Below are 16,007 nucleotides of genomic sequence, written 5' to 3'. Positions count from 1 at the left end.
AACCAAACAGATGTTTTTTTTTAGCAGAGCATCTGAGGTACGAGCTGTAAAGACAGACCTATTCTGGAAAAGGGGGCGGGGAGCAGCAGCTCATTTGCATTTGCAAGAAAACAGTGTGTTTCTGCATTTTCAAAATGATATTATAAATAATCTGTGGGGTATTTTGAGCTAAAATTCACATACACATTCTAGGGACACCTGGGACGTCTATTATTGTGGATTGATCTCTCTCTCTCTTTGTGTGTGTGTGTGTGTGTTAAAGATGCAAGGACTGGACAACAGTACCTTCCAGTCTAACATCCCAGTGGCTGCTGACATCACAGTGGGCGTGGTTTACTCCCTTTTTGGTAAGAGCGAGAATTCATTTTTCATCCACATTCTCATCAACTTTGTTCTATGAACCATATCAGAATTACAAGCTTTCCATTTGCTTCTATTTCACGAGTTCACACTCTCATATAATGTGGTAAGGCAATTTAATAAGCATATTTGGCGTGCTGTCCAGGGGGAGGGCTCCGAGCTCGGGATGGAGCCCGAACCAGAGAACTCCCCCCCCCCCCCCCATCCCGAACTGGGATGACTTAAATGGAGGGTGAGGCGTTGGGGTGGGGGTGGGATGCTAGAAAACCGTCGTGGAACAGAGGTGAGCTGCCGGTATTTATATACATGAATTGAGCTTGTTAAGGTGATTGGCTGATGAGCTTCACCTGATCATATCTGATCGTGCTCCTCCCAAACCTTGTTAATAAAACATCATTTAATCCACATACAGTACACATCTAGCACTGAATGCAAATGTTGTCTGCACTGTGCTCTGATCTTAACATAAGTGCACAGGTGTATAGTTCTGCACTCTGAGCGTTGGATGTTTTTATGATGGTGTATGTTTGTTAAACACATGCAGGTAATAGTAAGTGATACAGATTAGGTTTGTGATTGTGAGTTTGTTGGGGGAATTTACTAAGAAGGAAATGTGCTGGCTGACAGCGTCTTTTGTTTGTACATTTGGCTGTGTTGTTTTAATGTCTAATTCACTGAAGGAATTTTGCAAATTAGGTAATGGCACAAACAAGCCTGTGGAATCTGTGCAATCTGATCGCAAATTGAACACAGGACAATTTGCATAAAAACAGTACTGAATAAACAGCACAGATATGCAACACACACATGTATTTAAAACACATATAGTGTGTTTTGTCTTTCTAAAATTGATAGATTAATTTAGCATTTGCATTCTTAATTAAGTAATTCACAAATAGCATAGACTTCATCAATCATACTGATTGTTTAAATTAAATGACTAATATCTGTAATGCTGAATGTTACAGATGCTGTCATGATCATTGCTTTTTCTTACCAAATACAGTATGCTGCCAGCAATAGTTGACTTGCTGTTTATGTGCATCTTTGTGATTAGTTTAAGTGCCAGTCATGCAGTTGTGAGGGGATGCACCCATGACCCTCACTAAAAACTCTCACGCATTTATTGATCTAGCCAACTGTCTAAACTGAATTATACAATCAGTCACTCAAGCAGAAGTTTTCTACTGCTGAAGTGCTGATTTTTTTTTTTTATTGCATATGTACTTTAAAAATTCTCATTTTAAATATTAAAAATTTACTACGACCATGATGCACCACCAACCAAAAGTTTAGAATAATTAAGAATAATTAGGGGTTTTCTTAAAGTTTTTGAAAGAAATATTTTATTTGCATCAAGAAAAACTGTAAAATTGTGAAATATTTAAATTTATTACAATTTAAAAGAACTGTTTTAGAATATATTTTAAAGTGTAATTCATTTCTGTGATGCATCATTACTTTAGTCTTCAGTGTCACATGATTTTTTTAATTATTGATATTCACTCTTCAGAAAATCTTTCTGTACTTTTTTGGCTGCAAACGGACAGAAAACTTAGTTCGCAAAAGTAGTTTTTAAATCTTTTACAGTTTAAGCGCAATAAGACATGAAAGACAACTTAGTTTATTACTCACATGCTGAGTTACAGCCACTTTCTGTGTGCGTGCTTTGGATGTGTGCGCTCAGAAAACCCTATGTGGTAAAAAAAAATAAAAATTAACAAACAAACAAAAAAAGATTGATATTTTTAATCGGCAAGGATTCAAAAAATTGAAGACATTTATAATCATACGAAAGATTTATATTTCAAATAAATAATATAATAAATAAATTTATAAATAATTATAATAATCAACATATTTAAATGATTTATAAAGACAATGGCTGCTGAAAATTCAGCTTTGCCATCACACGTGACCAACTGGTAATATACATTATTTCTGTTTTCTTTTATTTTTCACTTTTTACGTAGAAATGTTTTGCTTTAATACCCTCAAATACATTTGGAAAGGATGCTTTAAATTGATGATAGCGACATTTATAATGATACAAAAGATTTCTATTTCAGATAAATGCTGTACTTCTGAACTTTCTATTCATCAAAGAAACCTGAAAAAAATTATATTCAGATGTTTTCAACATAATAATAACAATATATTTTTTTTGAGCAGCGAGTCAGAATATTAGAAAATTTTACTGTTTTTGCTGTACTTTGGATCAAATAAATGCAGGCTTGGTGAGCATTAAATAAACATTAACATTAAAACATTAAAATTCGCACTGTTCAAATACTTTTGACTGGTAGTGTATATGATCCACAATAAAGTATTTTGCTGTTTCCAACATCACACACACACAATAGATCAATTTCTGCTGCTATGTTCACTAAGACATGCACACAAAGGCCTCTCTAAATAACCTTTTTCATAAACAGAGGGTGAACTCACTGTAAAGCTACAATGTATGGCAATTTTAAAAACAAATTTAAAGTTGCTTTCCTGCATCATTTCCTGCGGTTATATGCTACATACTTTTTGTTGTGTTTGTATATCAAAAACTCCACTTTGACATCCATTCTTCTTCTAACAAAGATCTCTTCAAACATTCTATCTCTCTGATGAATGCTTGAACTGAAGGTAATGCCTAGGCCTGTACACAAAGCTTTTCCATGTTCAGATTGTTTTTTTATGTGCTGTCCTCAGTTTGCTTTGATAGAGAACGCTGTAGTGTCATAATGTTTCGTTTAAAATGCACGATGGATCTCTGCAGTGTTCATTGATTATTTATGTGAAACAAACTGTCTGTGGAGCACTACAGAACATCTCACAATCCTCCTTGGTCTAATTTATTAAATTTTTATTTACCCCTATGGTTCCTTACATAGCTCGTTGCTGCATGATTAAAATAATTAGACATGGTTGATGAAAGTGTTCACTCTTAGCATCATAATTACTGATGCATTGGGTGCAGAAACAATGGAGATGGATTGAGTGCTAGAACACTTGTGCGCCAAATGCTAATTGGCTTTTTCAATTCGACATACAGAGCACTGACCTTCTCCTTTATTCCGTCTTGCTGTCTTTTATTCACTCCCATTGCCTCTGTACCTTTCCTCCTTCTCTTCCTTTCAGCGAGATAAGGATAGGACTGTTGTTAATATTAGGCTGGTAGATTGGCACCTCATTACATGGTTCAGTGGAATGCTTGATTTTGATTGGCACTCACACTATTGAACCATCTACTTTTGCTACGGGATTTTTGTCATTGTATATTATATTGTTGTCTGGACTCAGTGTTACATGCATTAAGGCTTAAGTTTATCACTATATTAAAGCAGGGTTTGATCCGTCATTTGTGTCTGCTGTTCTTTTACAGAAGGCACATCTGAAGCTTAAGCGGTGGAAATTTGATGAGATTCCCTGATGGTTCATGATCTAAAGGATAACTGCTGTGAAAATTTCTTTCAGATTGCTTAAAGGAGCAGTTCACTTCCAGACAGAGGTGTCAAAAGTACACACATTCTTTACTTAAGTAAAAGTATAGATACCTGTGTTTAAAAAGACTCTAGTAAAAGTTGAAGTATTGACTCAATTTTTACTCAAGTAAAAGTAAAAAGTACAGGCTCTAAAACATACTTAAAGTATAAAAGTATAAAATAACCTTGCGAAGGACAAAACCACCATTTTAGGGAAAAGTTTATCGGACTCCATGTATAAGTGCAAGCAGAGCAAAATTAAATGACATGAATACAAAAAGCTCTGTTGGGAAATCATAGCACCAAGAAGCATAACGGACTGATAAATACGCGTAAAACAATAAAAAAAAAACTAAAACCAGGCGACAACTCAGTTGTGCGTGTCACAACATATGCACCAATACAATTGTATTTTCTGTGTGTTTACATACGTTTCTAAGTGTGAACCAATCAGTTTGTTGTATGCATGGTGCATATTATTGACATGGATGGGTCAAATGCGTTGCGAAATGGCATAATATTTAAACGCAAAAACAACGACACTGATTTGAAAAATGTAGGGAGTAGAAAGTACAGATACTCATGCTAAAATGTACGAAGTAAAAGTAGAAAGTTGGCACAAAAATAAGTAGTGAAGTAAAGTATAGATATCCGAAAAATCTACTTAAGTACAGTAGCGAAGTATTTGTACTTCGTTACTTCCCATCTCTGCTTCCAGAACAAAAATTCACTCTATTAGATAATTTACTCACCCCCTAGTCATCCAAGATGTTCATGTCTTTCTTTCTTCAGTCGATATGGTGCGTTCACACCGGACGCGACTTGCGCGGAAAAAACGCGCTGTTCGCGCGTAATTGAACGCTTGAACATTTGAGTTTACTCGCGCCATTCGCGCGTGACATTTTCTTCACAACAGACGCGAATTCGCGTCAAGGGAGGGGCTTCTGCCACTCGTCAGCGGGAAAGTAGTTGTAAAATAGGTGAATGAGCTCAATTTGCCAGCTTTAGCTTGCTTGTAGTCTCAATATGTATGTAAATGTAGGTCAAATTGAGTAAAGAGCGTTTTTTAAAACTAAACTCTTTAAAACACTGCTCCGGGTGTCTGTTCACGGTGTGTGTGTGTTCACTACTGTGTGTGTGCACTTGGATGGGTTAAATGCAGAGCACAAATTCCTAGTATGGGTCACCATACTTGGCCTCCCTTCACTTCCTATTTTTTTTGGGGCAGCCGTGGCCTAATGGTTAGAGAGTGGGACTTGTAACCCAAAGGTTGCAGGTTCGAGTCTCAGGTCCGGCAGGGATTGTAGGTGGGGGGAGTGAATAACCAGCGCTCTCTCCACCCTCAATACCACGACTGAGGTGAGTCCCTTGAGCAAGGCACCGTACCCCCAACTGCTCCCCGGGCGCCGCAGCAATGGCTGCCCACTGCTCCGGGTGTGTGTTCACGGTGTGTGTGTGTGTTCACTACTGTGTGTGTGCACTTGGATGGGTTAAATGCAGAGCACAAATTCCTAGTATGGGTCACCATACTTGGCCTCACATCACCTCATTTCCTTTCCTTTCCTTTCCTTTCCTTTCCTTTCCTTCATTACAGAATGTCTGAAGAAAAATGAATGTTGAAATTAGAATTGCATCTTGTTTCCCTCTATTAAAACAACTGCATCGAACATAACTTGGCACTGCAGCTTCTTGTTGTTTTCAGAGTTATCTTTATCGTTTGACTTCTGTGTAAACCCATGGCTTTGATTCTCCACACACTGAATTAACGTCTGGCAAAAAAGAACATCCAGGCTAAAGTCAATTCTGTCAGAAAATTACTTGTTTCAAGTCATTAGCTTAAGTTCAAGAGACATCACAAGCACAAGTCAAAATATATTTTCGGCTATTTCAAAACCCATGTTTGAAGTATTTGTAATTTATGTAGTAGAACAAGCTTGAAAGTGTTATTTTACTAATAAATCAAAAACTGTCTTTCTAAAAACTCCAGAGGGAACCTATAAGTACAAAATGCTAATTCTCCTCTGGCTTTTGGGACTACAGACTGCCAAATATAATTTCTACAACTGTTCTACTTTTATCAAGAATTTATAAATGAGAGTGTGGTTCAGTTCCAATTTGTTGGTGGATAAAAAAATGAAACTTCAGAAATGATCTAGTGGAATTTATCACCACATCATACCACAAATTCTTCTCACATTTTTGGTCTTGCAGGTGTTTGTTCGCTCTGGGGAAACAGTATGCTGCTGTACGTGTCCTACAAGAAGAAGCACCTCTTAAAACCAGCCGAATTCTTCATTGTTAACCTGGCCATCAGTGACCTGGGCATGACCCTCAGCCTCTACCCCCTCGCGGTCACCTCAAGCCTCGCCCACAGGTACCACAAAGAAATAAAAACTCCAAAAAAGACTGGAAAGAGATAGGACAGTTATCGACCGGCATGCAGGCGGTCCTGCGGTGTAGTCTTTAAAAGTAGATTTTTTTTTTTTTTTTTGCAATATCCTGTATACACATACTTAGCTGTCACTTCACTTCAGCTCATCATGTTTCCCAGGCAAAATGGTTCATATAATTCAAACCAAAAAGGCGCATCCACACATTCAGTTCAATGCTCCATCAAGAGGAAACCGTCCGGTAAATGCAAAGATAATGATGATTTGTGTAGATATGGAAAGAATGCAGGAGACAGACCGAGTCCAATGGCTCCTTTTGCACAGGGTGACTCTGTGTCACAGATAGAGCACATCTAGCACACAAATCCAGACCACAGCCATCAAGGTTAAACTGTCCTTTACTTCAGACTGTGGTTAAGAATGACAAATGCAATCTCTAGTTTGTGTGACTTTGTCCCTTATTTACGTCTTTCTCTTTTAGTGTGAGTGAAAGATTGTACATCAGGAAACAGCCACAAACAAACCCAAGGCAAATGTTCTTTGCAGAACTGTGTTGCGGTAAAAACAGCAATAGGTAGCACTATAGTTGCTCACAGAGTGCAACCATTTCATGTTATCGAAATAATGGCATCCCCCATTGTCCAAAAAATGTATAAAACGATGTGGATTTTGTAAATTATGTAAATCTTGCATGGGTAGAGACATAATGTACGTTACATTAACCCATACAAGTCTTAACACCCAGGGTTCTCTTAACTATAGTATAGCGGCACAAACGAAAAAGGCTGTTATTAAACATATTTGCAAGGCAAAATTAAAATGGTGATTTGGCTGATAAGAATGGAGGACTACTTTGCAAAGAACCACTGAAGATCCCTTAATCTTGTTTTTTTCTGAGTGCTGTGTCTGTTTGCAGATGGCTTTATGGAAGGACGGTGTGTGTGATCTATGCCTTCTGTGGTGTTTTGTTTGGAATCTGTTCTCTGACCACTCTCACTATACTCAGCACTGTTTGCTGCCTCAAAGTCTGCTATCCACTTCACGGTATGCTACATTATATTTTTATTATTTTTATTAAATACAGTCTGAAAGTCCACAAGTGGAAATATTTCTCTTTAGGATTTCTTAAATGAATCACTATTGGTTTGGTTGAGAGAATAATTTAATGACTTACTCATTTAAACAATCACATGTTTTGCTCCTGCATGAATTGGTGATTTGATGAATTGATAGAATGAACAATTCAAAGACTCACTTATAAAAAAACACTCGTTTTTAAATAAAAATATATATTTGTTTATTTTATACCATATAGTTTTATACTATAACACAGATTGGTTGGGTTGAGAGAATAATTCAATGACTCACTCCTACAAACAGTCACTTGTTTCGTTCCTACATGAATTAGTATTTTGACAAATTTATAGAATGAAAAATTCAGTTACTCATGTCACTTGTCTTTTAAATTAAAGTTATATTAATATTTTATATACTGTTTTTAAAATGTTTGTTTATCTATAGGTAATAGGTTCACTTATGAGCACGGTCGTGTGTTAATAGCTTGCGCGTGGGCTTACGCTCTCGTGTTTGCATGCTCCCCCCTTGCCCACTGGGGGCAGTATGGCCCTGAACCCTATGGCACAGCCTGCTGTATTGACTGGTCCTGGTCCAACCGTGACTCAGTCGCACGTTCCTACACCTCTGTGCTCTTCATCGCCTGCTACCTGCTGCCGTGTGGCATTATCATTGTCTCCTACACACGAATACTGCTCACGGTCCGAGAGTCCCGCAGAGCGGTGGAGCAGCACATCTCAGCGCAGACGCGCATGGGCAACATCCAGGTCATCATTGTGAAGGTGCAGTGTTCATTTATTTCAGTGATTTTTTTTTATTTATTTTTTTGTCTTTTGACAAACACATCCTTTAAATTGAATATTAAAACAGCAATAAAATATCATTTTTGTTGATAAGAAAAATTAACAAAATATATAATCAATATGATTTTAAACTCCCTTTTTGAACATGAAAATGAAAATCTGAACTTAAATGGTTGTAATTTATGAACGCCTTAAAATACAGAGGTAAGGTTGGAAAACAATCAGCAGATTATTTCTTAAGTTAAAGCATTTTAACAAATGAAGTTTAACTTACTGCCAACATTTTTAGTTTTCATTTTCACAATTTTTCATAAAAAAGCAACATTTTTAACAAAAAGCCAAGAAAATCAAGTACTTCTAGATCAGATTCAAACCGATGATCAAAACATAGATGGAATAGACCACTTCCATCAACACATCCAAAGCTTTTTAACCTACAGTCCTACACCACTTCCTGGATCATCATTTCATTCTGTAATGTTAGGCAGTTTTGATTTATTTATTGATTAATATTTTGATGATCACATTATTTTGCATATGCATACGCAATTGCTTGTTTCTGCTTCTTCTTTATCATGTTTTGATCCAGACATTCAATACTCTTTCAGAAGATGTGTAATACTGCTTCCTAACCATAGACTGTAAAAAAGATGGACAACGCGTTTCCGCTTCTTTCCACTATAGAAAAGTGAAGCCAAAACAGCTCAATATGGCCGCTACCATCTTGGGGGAAGTTACGTCATTTGGAGCCAGAGCATGCGCAGTAGAGGTTCGTTTGGAGCCAGAGCATGCGCAGTAGTGTCGTGAGGCGGAGCCGCGGTGTCAAAGTCCCGCCCAAACTCCCGCAGACCCAATCGCACGATCACAATCATGACACCACACCCCGTTTTTATAGCATCAAATAACTACTTAAAAGCAAACTTATTAGAAAAACGAACACCTGAGCATGAATCAGCATTATAAAAACTACCTCACACGATGGAAATCACCTTTGGAAAAAAATTATTTGCCGTGTAATTCGATTATTTAGTTTGGCTCACGTCCCATTAGATTACATGGAGAGGGCGGGTTTATGACCTATACTGCAGCCAGCCACCAGGGGGCGATCGAAAACTTTTGGCTTCACTTTTCAGGACACCTACGGCACGCTTGTTCCTAACGTACACCAGTGAAAAAAGGAAAATTGTGTTAATGGCGGGAAAAGTTTTAGAACATGTACTGAACGTTTTATTTTTACATTTTATATAAAACAAATATTTTACAAAATATCTTGGAATTTAAACTTGTTTTAAAAAATCGAGAAAAAAGTGAGGTTCCTGTAAGATTTCCTTAGGTGCTATATCAAAAATAACAGCCTGAACTCATGACAAAAAAATGAGACATGCGCTCCTAACTCCTTCCATAATGTTAGAACTGATATACTATGACAGTCTTCATGAAAGGAGAAGTTTACTTCCAGAACAAAAATGTACAGATAATGTACTCACCCCCATGTCATCCAAGATGTTAATGTCTTTCTTTCTTCAGTTGTAAAGAAATTCTGTATTTTGAGAAAACATTTCAGGATTTTTCTCCATATAGTGGACTTCTATGGTGCCCTGAGTTTAAACTTCCAGAATGCAGTTTAAATGCAGCTTCGCACAATCCCAAATGCAGTTGTAAACAAAAGGGTCTTGTCTGTTATTTAAAAAAAATACAATTCATATACTTTTTAACCTCAAATGCTCATCTTGTCTTGCTCTGCCTGAACTTGCGGTTCAATACAGTTAGGGTATGTCGAAACACTCCCATCACATATTCTCAATCAACTTCAAAATCGTCCTATGTCACTTTTTTTTACCTTTTTTGTTAGGGGGGTTTGATCTTTTTTGCATGTTCACTTTGCAAACACTGGAATGGTACTTTTGCAGCAATGTAGGATGATTTTAAAATGATTTTTGAAGTTGAGGGAGAAAATAAAATTTTTAGAGTTTTTCGACCTACCCTAACTGTGACTAATGAACATCTCAGAGAGAGACAAGACAAGCATTTGAGGTTAAAAAGTATATAAATTGTTATTTTAAAAGAAGAAGCTGCATTTAAACTGCATTTTGGAAGTTCAAACTCGACGCACCATAGAAGTCCACTATATGGAGAAAAACCTGAAATGTTTTCCTCAAAAACAATGGGGTGAGTACATTATTTGTACATTTTTGTTCTGGAAGTGAACCCCTCTTTGAAGTACTGCATGACGCCTCTATCATGCTCTTTCTCTGTTTTTCTCCAGCTGAGTGTGGCGGTGTGTATAGGATTCTTCGCTGCATGGAGTCCATATGCACTAGTGTCAATGTGGGCAGCGTTTGGCCATTTTGAAGACATCCCACCCCTGGCCTTCGCCATCCCTGCAGTTTTTGCCAAATCCTCCACCCTTTATAACCCTCTCATCTACCTCTTGCTCAAACCGAACTTCCGCCACCTCCTCTGCAAGGACATGCACTCCCTGCGAGGGGTTTGCTTGCACTACTGCCTGTGCCAGTGTTTTCCCCACTGGAGCTACCAGCCATCGCTAGCCCTCAGTCTGCGACCCCTGCGGCGACAAGGCCAATCCATCTCAGAATCAATGGGGGGGCCTGTAGGTCTGTTTCATTGCACTTGCGAGAGGTGCAACGACCCGTTTGAGCAGTTTAAGCACTACCCACGGCGCTGTCCCGTCAACGTGAACACTGTGCAGTTGTCTCTGCAGGACAGCACCGAACCCAATTTGGAGCGGGAATCTAGAGCGATTAAAGAATGCAAACCAAAGAGCCAGTCAGCGGAGTGTAAGAAGTCTGTGCGGGTGATCGTGAGGGGGCGGAAATGTTCAGAGATTGACAGTCTGGAGATCACCTTAGAAACGGTGCCTGCTCATGGCAAAGCTGCCAAAAACACCAAACCGTAACACCTGAGCCTATGCAGGGGTGTGTGTTTATGCGCATGCGCTGCGTGTGTGTATTCACTTGTCTCAGAGGGGAGTAAATATACTTTTACATATGCCTCAATTAAGACGCTGACAACTAATGACTTTCTGAGCAAGGTATTGTGTGTGTTGATTTATCTCTAATGGAGTGAAATGATTGTTTTTTAAAGTAATTTTTGTAAGAAAAGGTTTCTTATGAACAACTAACAGAATATTAGTGCTTTTTTTTAGCTCACTGAATTTTAAAATGAAGTGTTATACACGTCTTAGCTACCTGCTGAGGGAATGAACACTTCAGGCTTTTCACACTTGAAATAGTTAACCCTGGGTCATTGCATTGTACACCCCCGGGAAAGTTGAATCCTGGGTTATTTTGCTTCATGTTTCATATTGCTTTTAATTACCTGGGGATAACAATTAATTCTGGGTGTTCATACGTTGTTTCACACTGTACATTGCTAAACCCCAGGTTTAAAGTTCTTATTTGCATATTTGCAATGTCTGTAATGGAGGCCCAGAAAGATAGTAAGTACATTGTTTTTGCGCACAAAAAGTATTCTTGTAGCTTCATAACACTGCTGTTAAACCACTGATGTCACATGGACTATTTTAATTATGTTCTTACTACGTTTCTGGGCCTTGAACATGGTAGTTGTGTTGCTGTCTATGCAGGGTCAGAAAGCTCTCAGATTTCATCAAAAATTTGTTAATTTATTCCAAAGATGAACAAAGGTCTTATGGGTTTGGCTCCAAATGGAGTTGCTAAAACTAAAATCATTCCCAGTTCATGCGTTGCATATACGTAAAAAAGCAGGTATTTCCGCTAATAGTTCTGGGAGCTATAAAAAGGTTCCTCATGAAATGCTTCCTTCTTCACGTTTCTTCAAATCTGGGAATGTCGGGTGGTTTTTGAGCATCAGCCAGCTTTAGTTTTTTCCAGTGTGTTCGCTTAAGGTCTGAAATTTTTGCGTGGTAAAAAATAAATACAACCTCACATTGTGTCGATCGTCTTTACACACTGTATCCAAAAGTTTCGTCTGTCATAAAAAATTTGGATCAGGTTAGATTTTCTGCGTTTTCCAATCTGTAGCAAGCATTTTGATTGGAAAGGATGAAAAAAATTGTAAGTATACAAAAATGCATACAAAAATTTTGGAGCCAGTGTGCAATGACCTTAATACAGTAGTCACAGATGTAAACAAGACAGCCGTCTTCTTTTGCGAAGAGGTTTGGCATCATGGCATCTTTTACAGGCGGAATGTTAAAAAGAACGTGACACAGATCTCCTGGAAATTCTGTATAATTCAACCAATCTGATGACGATTTGAAACTCCTAAAGGCTCAGACTAGCTAAATTTCAGGTGATTCTGCATGTTGAATTAGCAGCGGATCTCGTTGATGTGAAAGAAATCAGATCAACCCAATGACAGAGTAAAGAGGGAATGTGCAGACACTTGATGTTCTTGTTACCTCATTTGACCAGAGGATTAAATTTAAGCTCTATATTGGTATATCCACAGTTCTAGCTCTTCCAGTTTTCCTGTTTGAATGCTGAATACAGACTACTGCCACACGCTCATATGGGAGAGTTATGTTCTCTCACGCAAGCGCATACGCTAATTGGTGGCTGACTGTAGTCTGTCTGGTGTGTTCAAAGTGCAACATTTTTTTACCCCAACGTGGGCAATGCAAGACAAAAGCATAGCCGGCTTTCCTCAGTACTTGTTCTTTAGTGTCAGTTTGGTGTGTCCCTACCCTTAGGCAGCTGACTTGATGCCTTGCTGCCTTATCAGACAATGACTTTGCAGGCAGAGTCTGTGCATGAAAGGGCACCTATTATGCAAAATCCACTTTTACATGGTGTTTGGACATACAGGCATGTGCCAAAAAATTAGAATATCGAGGGAAAGTCCATTTATTTAAATAATTTGTTTCATTTTTTTAATTCCAGCATCAAGGCGACGTGGCATGGAGGCGATCAGTCTTTGACGCAGTTGAGGTGTTATGGTAGCCCAAGTTGCTTTGATATTGGCCTTCAGCTCGTCTGCATTTCGGGGTCTCTGTTCCCTCATCTTCCTTTTGACAATACCCCATAGATTTTCAATGGGGTTTATGTCAGGAAAGTTTGCTGGCCAATCAAGTACAGTTATTCCATGGCTTTGTGGGCAGGTGCCAAATCCTGCTGGAAAATAAAATCATCATCTTCAAAAAGCTTGTGGGCAGCAGAAAGCATGAACTGCTCTAAAATTTCCTGGTTGACAGCTGTGTTGACTGTGGACTTGATAAAAGACAATAGACCCACACCAGCTGTTGACATGGCTCCCCAAACCATTACTGACTGTGGAAACTTCACACTGGACTTTAAGCAGCTTGACTTTTGCGCCTCTCCAGTCTTCCTCCAGACTCTGGGACCTTGATTTCCAAATGAAATGGGGACCTCTGGGCAAGAAACCAGTACTTTTTCTCCTTAGCCCAGCACAGACGCTTCTGATGTTGTTTTTGGTTCAGGAGTGGCTTGACGCTTGGAATTCTCCAGCTGTAGTCCGTGTCATGCAGACATCTGTATGTGGTGGTTCTTGATGCACTGACACCAGCCTCAGTCCACTCCTTATGAAGCTCCCCCAGATTTCTGAACCGCCCTTGCTTGAAAATCCTCTCAAGGCTATGGTCATCCCTGTCACTTGTCACTTTTCCGGCCACATTTTTCCCTTCCTCTTAACACTCTGTTAATATACTTAGATACTGCGCTCTGTGAGCATCCAGCTTCTTTTGCAATTGCCTTTTGAGACTTTTCCTCCTTATGGAGGATGTCAATAATGATCTTCTGCACAACCATCAAGTCAGCAGTCTTCCCCATGATTCTGAAGCCTACTAAGCCAGACTGAGACTATTTAAAGGCAGAGAAAACCTTTGCAGGTGTTTTGTGTTAATTAGCTGGCTAGATTGGGACACAGGGAAACTACAATGTTGAACTTTGTCATGATATTCTAATTTTGTGAAATACTGTATTTGTTTTTTTTATCTTTAATCCATAATCATTAAAACTGAAACAAATAAAGGCTTGAAATATTTCACTTTGTGTGTAGAGAACTAATATAACACAAGTTTCACTTTTTGAAACAAATTATTGAAATGGACTTTCCCTCGATATTATAATTTTTTGGCACATACTTGTGGATGTGTCCAACCACCCTACACTCTACAATGATAAAAATCCACCCACTCCTTATTTTTTAATCCTCATTAAACCAGACCAGTCTGATTAGGCATGCCGTTTTGATTCTCTGAGCAGTGTGATGTCACATTGTTTAGGCCCCACCCATGGCCGCTGACTGACAGTTCTGCATTACCGTAGTTTCTGCCCTCAGCAAGTAGTCTTCAGTTGTACACTGTCCTCCATTTTCTCCACGCTCTAGGAGCTATAACGTCAACAATGTCTCCTAAGCAAGATGTAAGACATTACCCTTACATAACTGTCATGTTGTTGTAGTGCTTAGCTAACGTTTTAACTGTATTTGTGTCCGTTCGGCTGAACACCGGTTTTCTCACTCTCAGTCATGTTGCTTCTACTGATTGTTTATTGCTGTAGGTATGCAAAGCAAAGTGCAAAATGTATATGCCATGCCCTCTTCTGAAGCCGGGGTGGGAATATGCACCTCATTTGCATTTAAAGTGATTTAGACATTTCCCAGCATTTACATGCAGTCACCGTGTTTCCAAAGCATGTGAATATGAGGAACATGTTTGGTTATAGTTGCTATGCATCTACACTCTTAAAAATGAAGGTACTTCGCAATGTCATAGAAGAACCTTTTTTGTCTAAATGGTTCCATAAAGTACCTTTTAACATCTGAAGAACCTTTCTGTTTCACAAAAGGTTCTTTGTGGCGAAAGAAGGTTCTTCAGATTATAAAAAGGTAAGAAAGAGATTGTTTTTTTAAAGTAACTTTGACTGAATGGTTCTTTGTGGAACCAAAAATGGTTCATCTATGGCATTGCTGTGAAGAACCTTTTAAAGCACCTTTAGTTTTAAGAGTGTAGACGTAACACTGCATCATTTCAAACTGTACACGTTTGGATGCAAAAGCATTGTTAACCCTGTTTATAACAGCGGGTATAAACGGTGCTAATCCTGCTACTAAAGTACGAGTGTGAAACATTCCTCTACCTGGGGTTAAAAGCAGGGTTTATAATGATGATAACCTGGGGTTAACTGCTTCAAATTTTGACTGTATTAATTTTTATAAAAAAAAAAAAAAAACAGTTGTTTGTGCCACTGGATGGATGTTGTGTGGGTTACACTCAAGAATCTATTTTAGAGCTGCTAAACAATTGAATGAGACCCAATTGTTTGTATTCATTTACAGTTATGTAGTGTCTTAGTTCTACTTTTTGTTTCTGGCCCCATAAGAACATTTAAAAAAAAATTCAGCTGACACTTAAGAACTGCTACATGAGAAATATAAACTAGAACTAAAAATGCAAAATACAATATGGATGGTATAAAATATTTATGGCAAGCCGGTAAAATCTTTTTTGTGTGTATCTTACATGATTGCTACAAGAATCTTGATGTTTGCTTAGGGAGGCAATGCTCTGATTTCCAAAAAATAACTTGAAAATGTGAATTATATATGTGTGTTACATTTGTATGTGTGTTGGACCTCTCAAATTATCAGAGAGAAAAAAAAATCTGTTTATTAATTCACCCTTGTACATATTTATAATCTCTCTGTTACAGTCTTTGTACAAGTTGTATTGCACTGTGAGTTTTATTCAGTGCCCAAAGAAGAGCTCTTTTAATTGACATGGGCTCTTAATATAAGATGTGCCATATGCTTTTTTAATTACTTTATTTTTTATTTATATATCAGTAGCTATTTATTTAAATTCATTGCATTTGCCCATCTGTAAATGTATTTGTTTATTTATTTATTATAATTTGTTCAAGTCAAATATATCTGGGGAG

At 38.1% G+C, this 16,007-nt stretch overlaps 1 protein-coding gene across 1 annotated transcript; it reads left to right on the top strand.

Moving 5' to 3' along the window:
• Window positions 1-262: 262 nt before the first annotated feature.
• Window positions 263-11,020, top strand: opn7a (opsin 7, group member a). The gene is made up of 5 exons (XM_073817057.1): window positions 263-347; window positions 6,048-6,210; window positions 7,143-7,270; window positions 7,748-8,082; window positions 10,370-11,020. The coding sequence occupies exons 1-5, from the start codon at window positions 263-265 to the stop codon at window positions 11,018-11,020; spliced, it is 1,362 nt and encodes a 453-aa protein (XP_073673158.1).
• Window positions 11,021-16,007: the final 4,987 nt, after the last annotated feature.

This window comes from Garra rufa, chromosome 13 (assembly GCF_049309525.1).
Source record: "Garra rufa chromosome 13, GarRuf1.0, whole genome shotgun sequence".
NCBI lineage: Eukaryota > Metazoa > Chordata > Actinopteri > Cypriniformes > Cyprinidae > Garra > Garra rufa.
The sequence above is the reverse complement of the archived record's forward strand: the minus strand, read 5'-3'. Positions and strand labels throughout refer to the sequence as shown.

What these genes read in the sequence shown, in the direction of transcription:
- opn7a (XM_073817057.1), top strand. Translation starts at nt 263, where the DNA reads ATGCAAGGACTGGACAACAGTACCTTCCAGTCTAACATCCCAGTGGCT. An exon ending in CGTGGTTTACTCCCTTTTTG is followed by an intron (nt 348 to 6,047) that starts GTAAGAGCGAGA and finishes TTGGTCTTGCAG; the next exon opens with GTGTTTGTTCGCTCTGGGGA. An exon ending in ACCTCAAGCCTCGCCCACAG is followed by an intron (nt 6,211 to 7,142) that starts GTACCACAAAGA and finishes GTCTGTTTGCAG; the next exon opens with ATGGCTTTATGGAAGGACGG.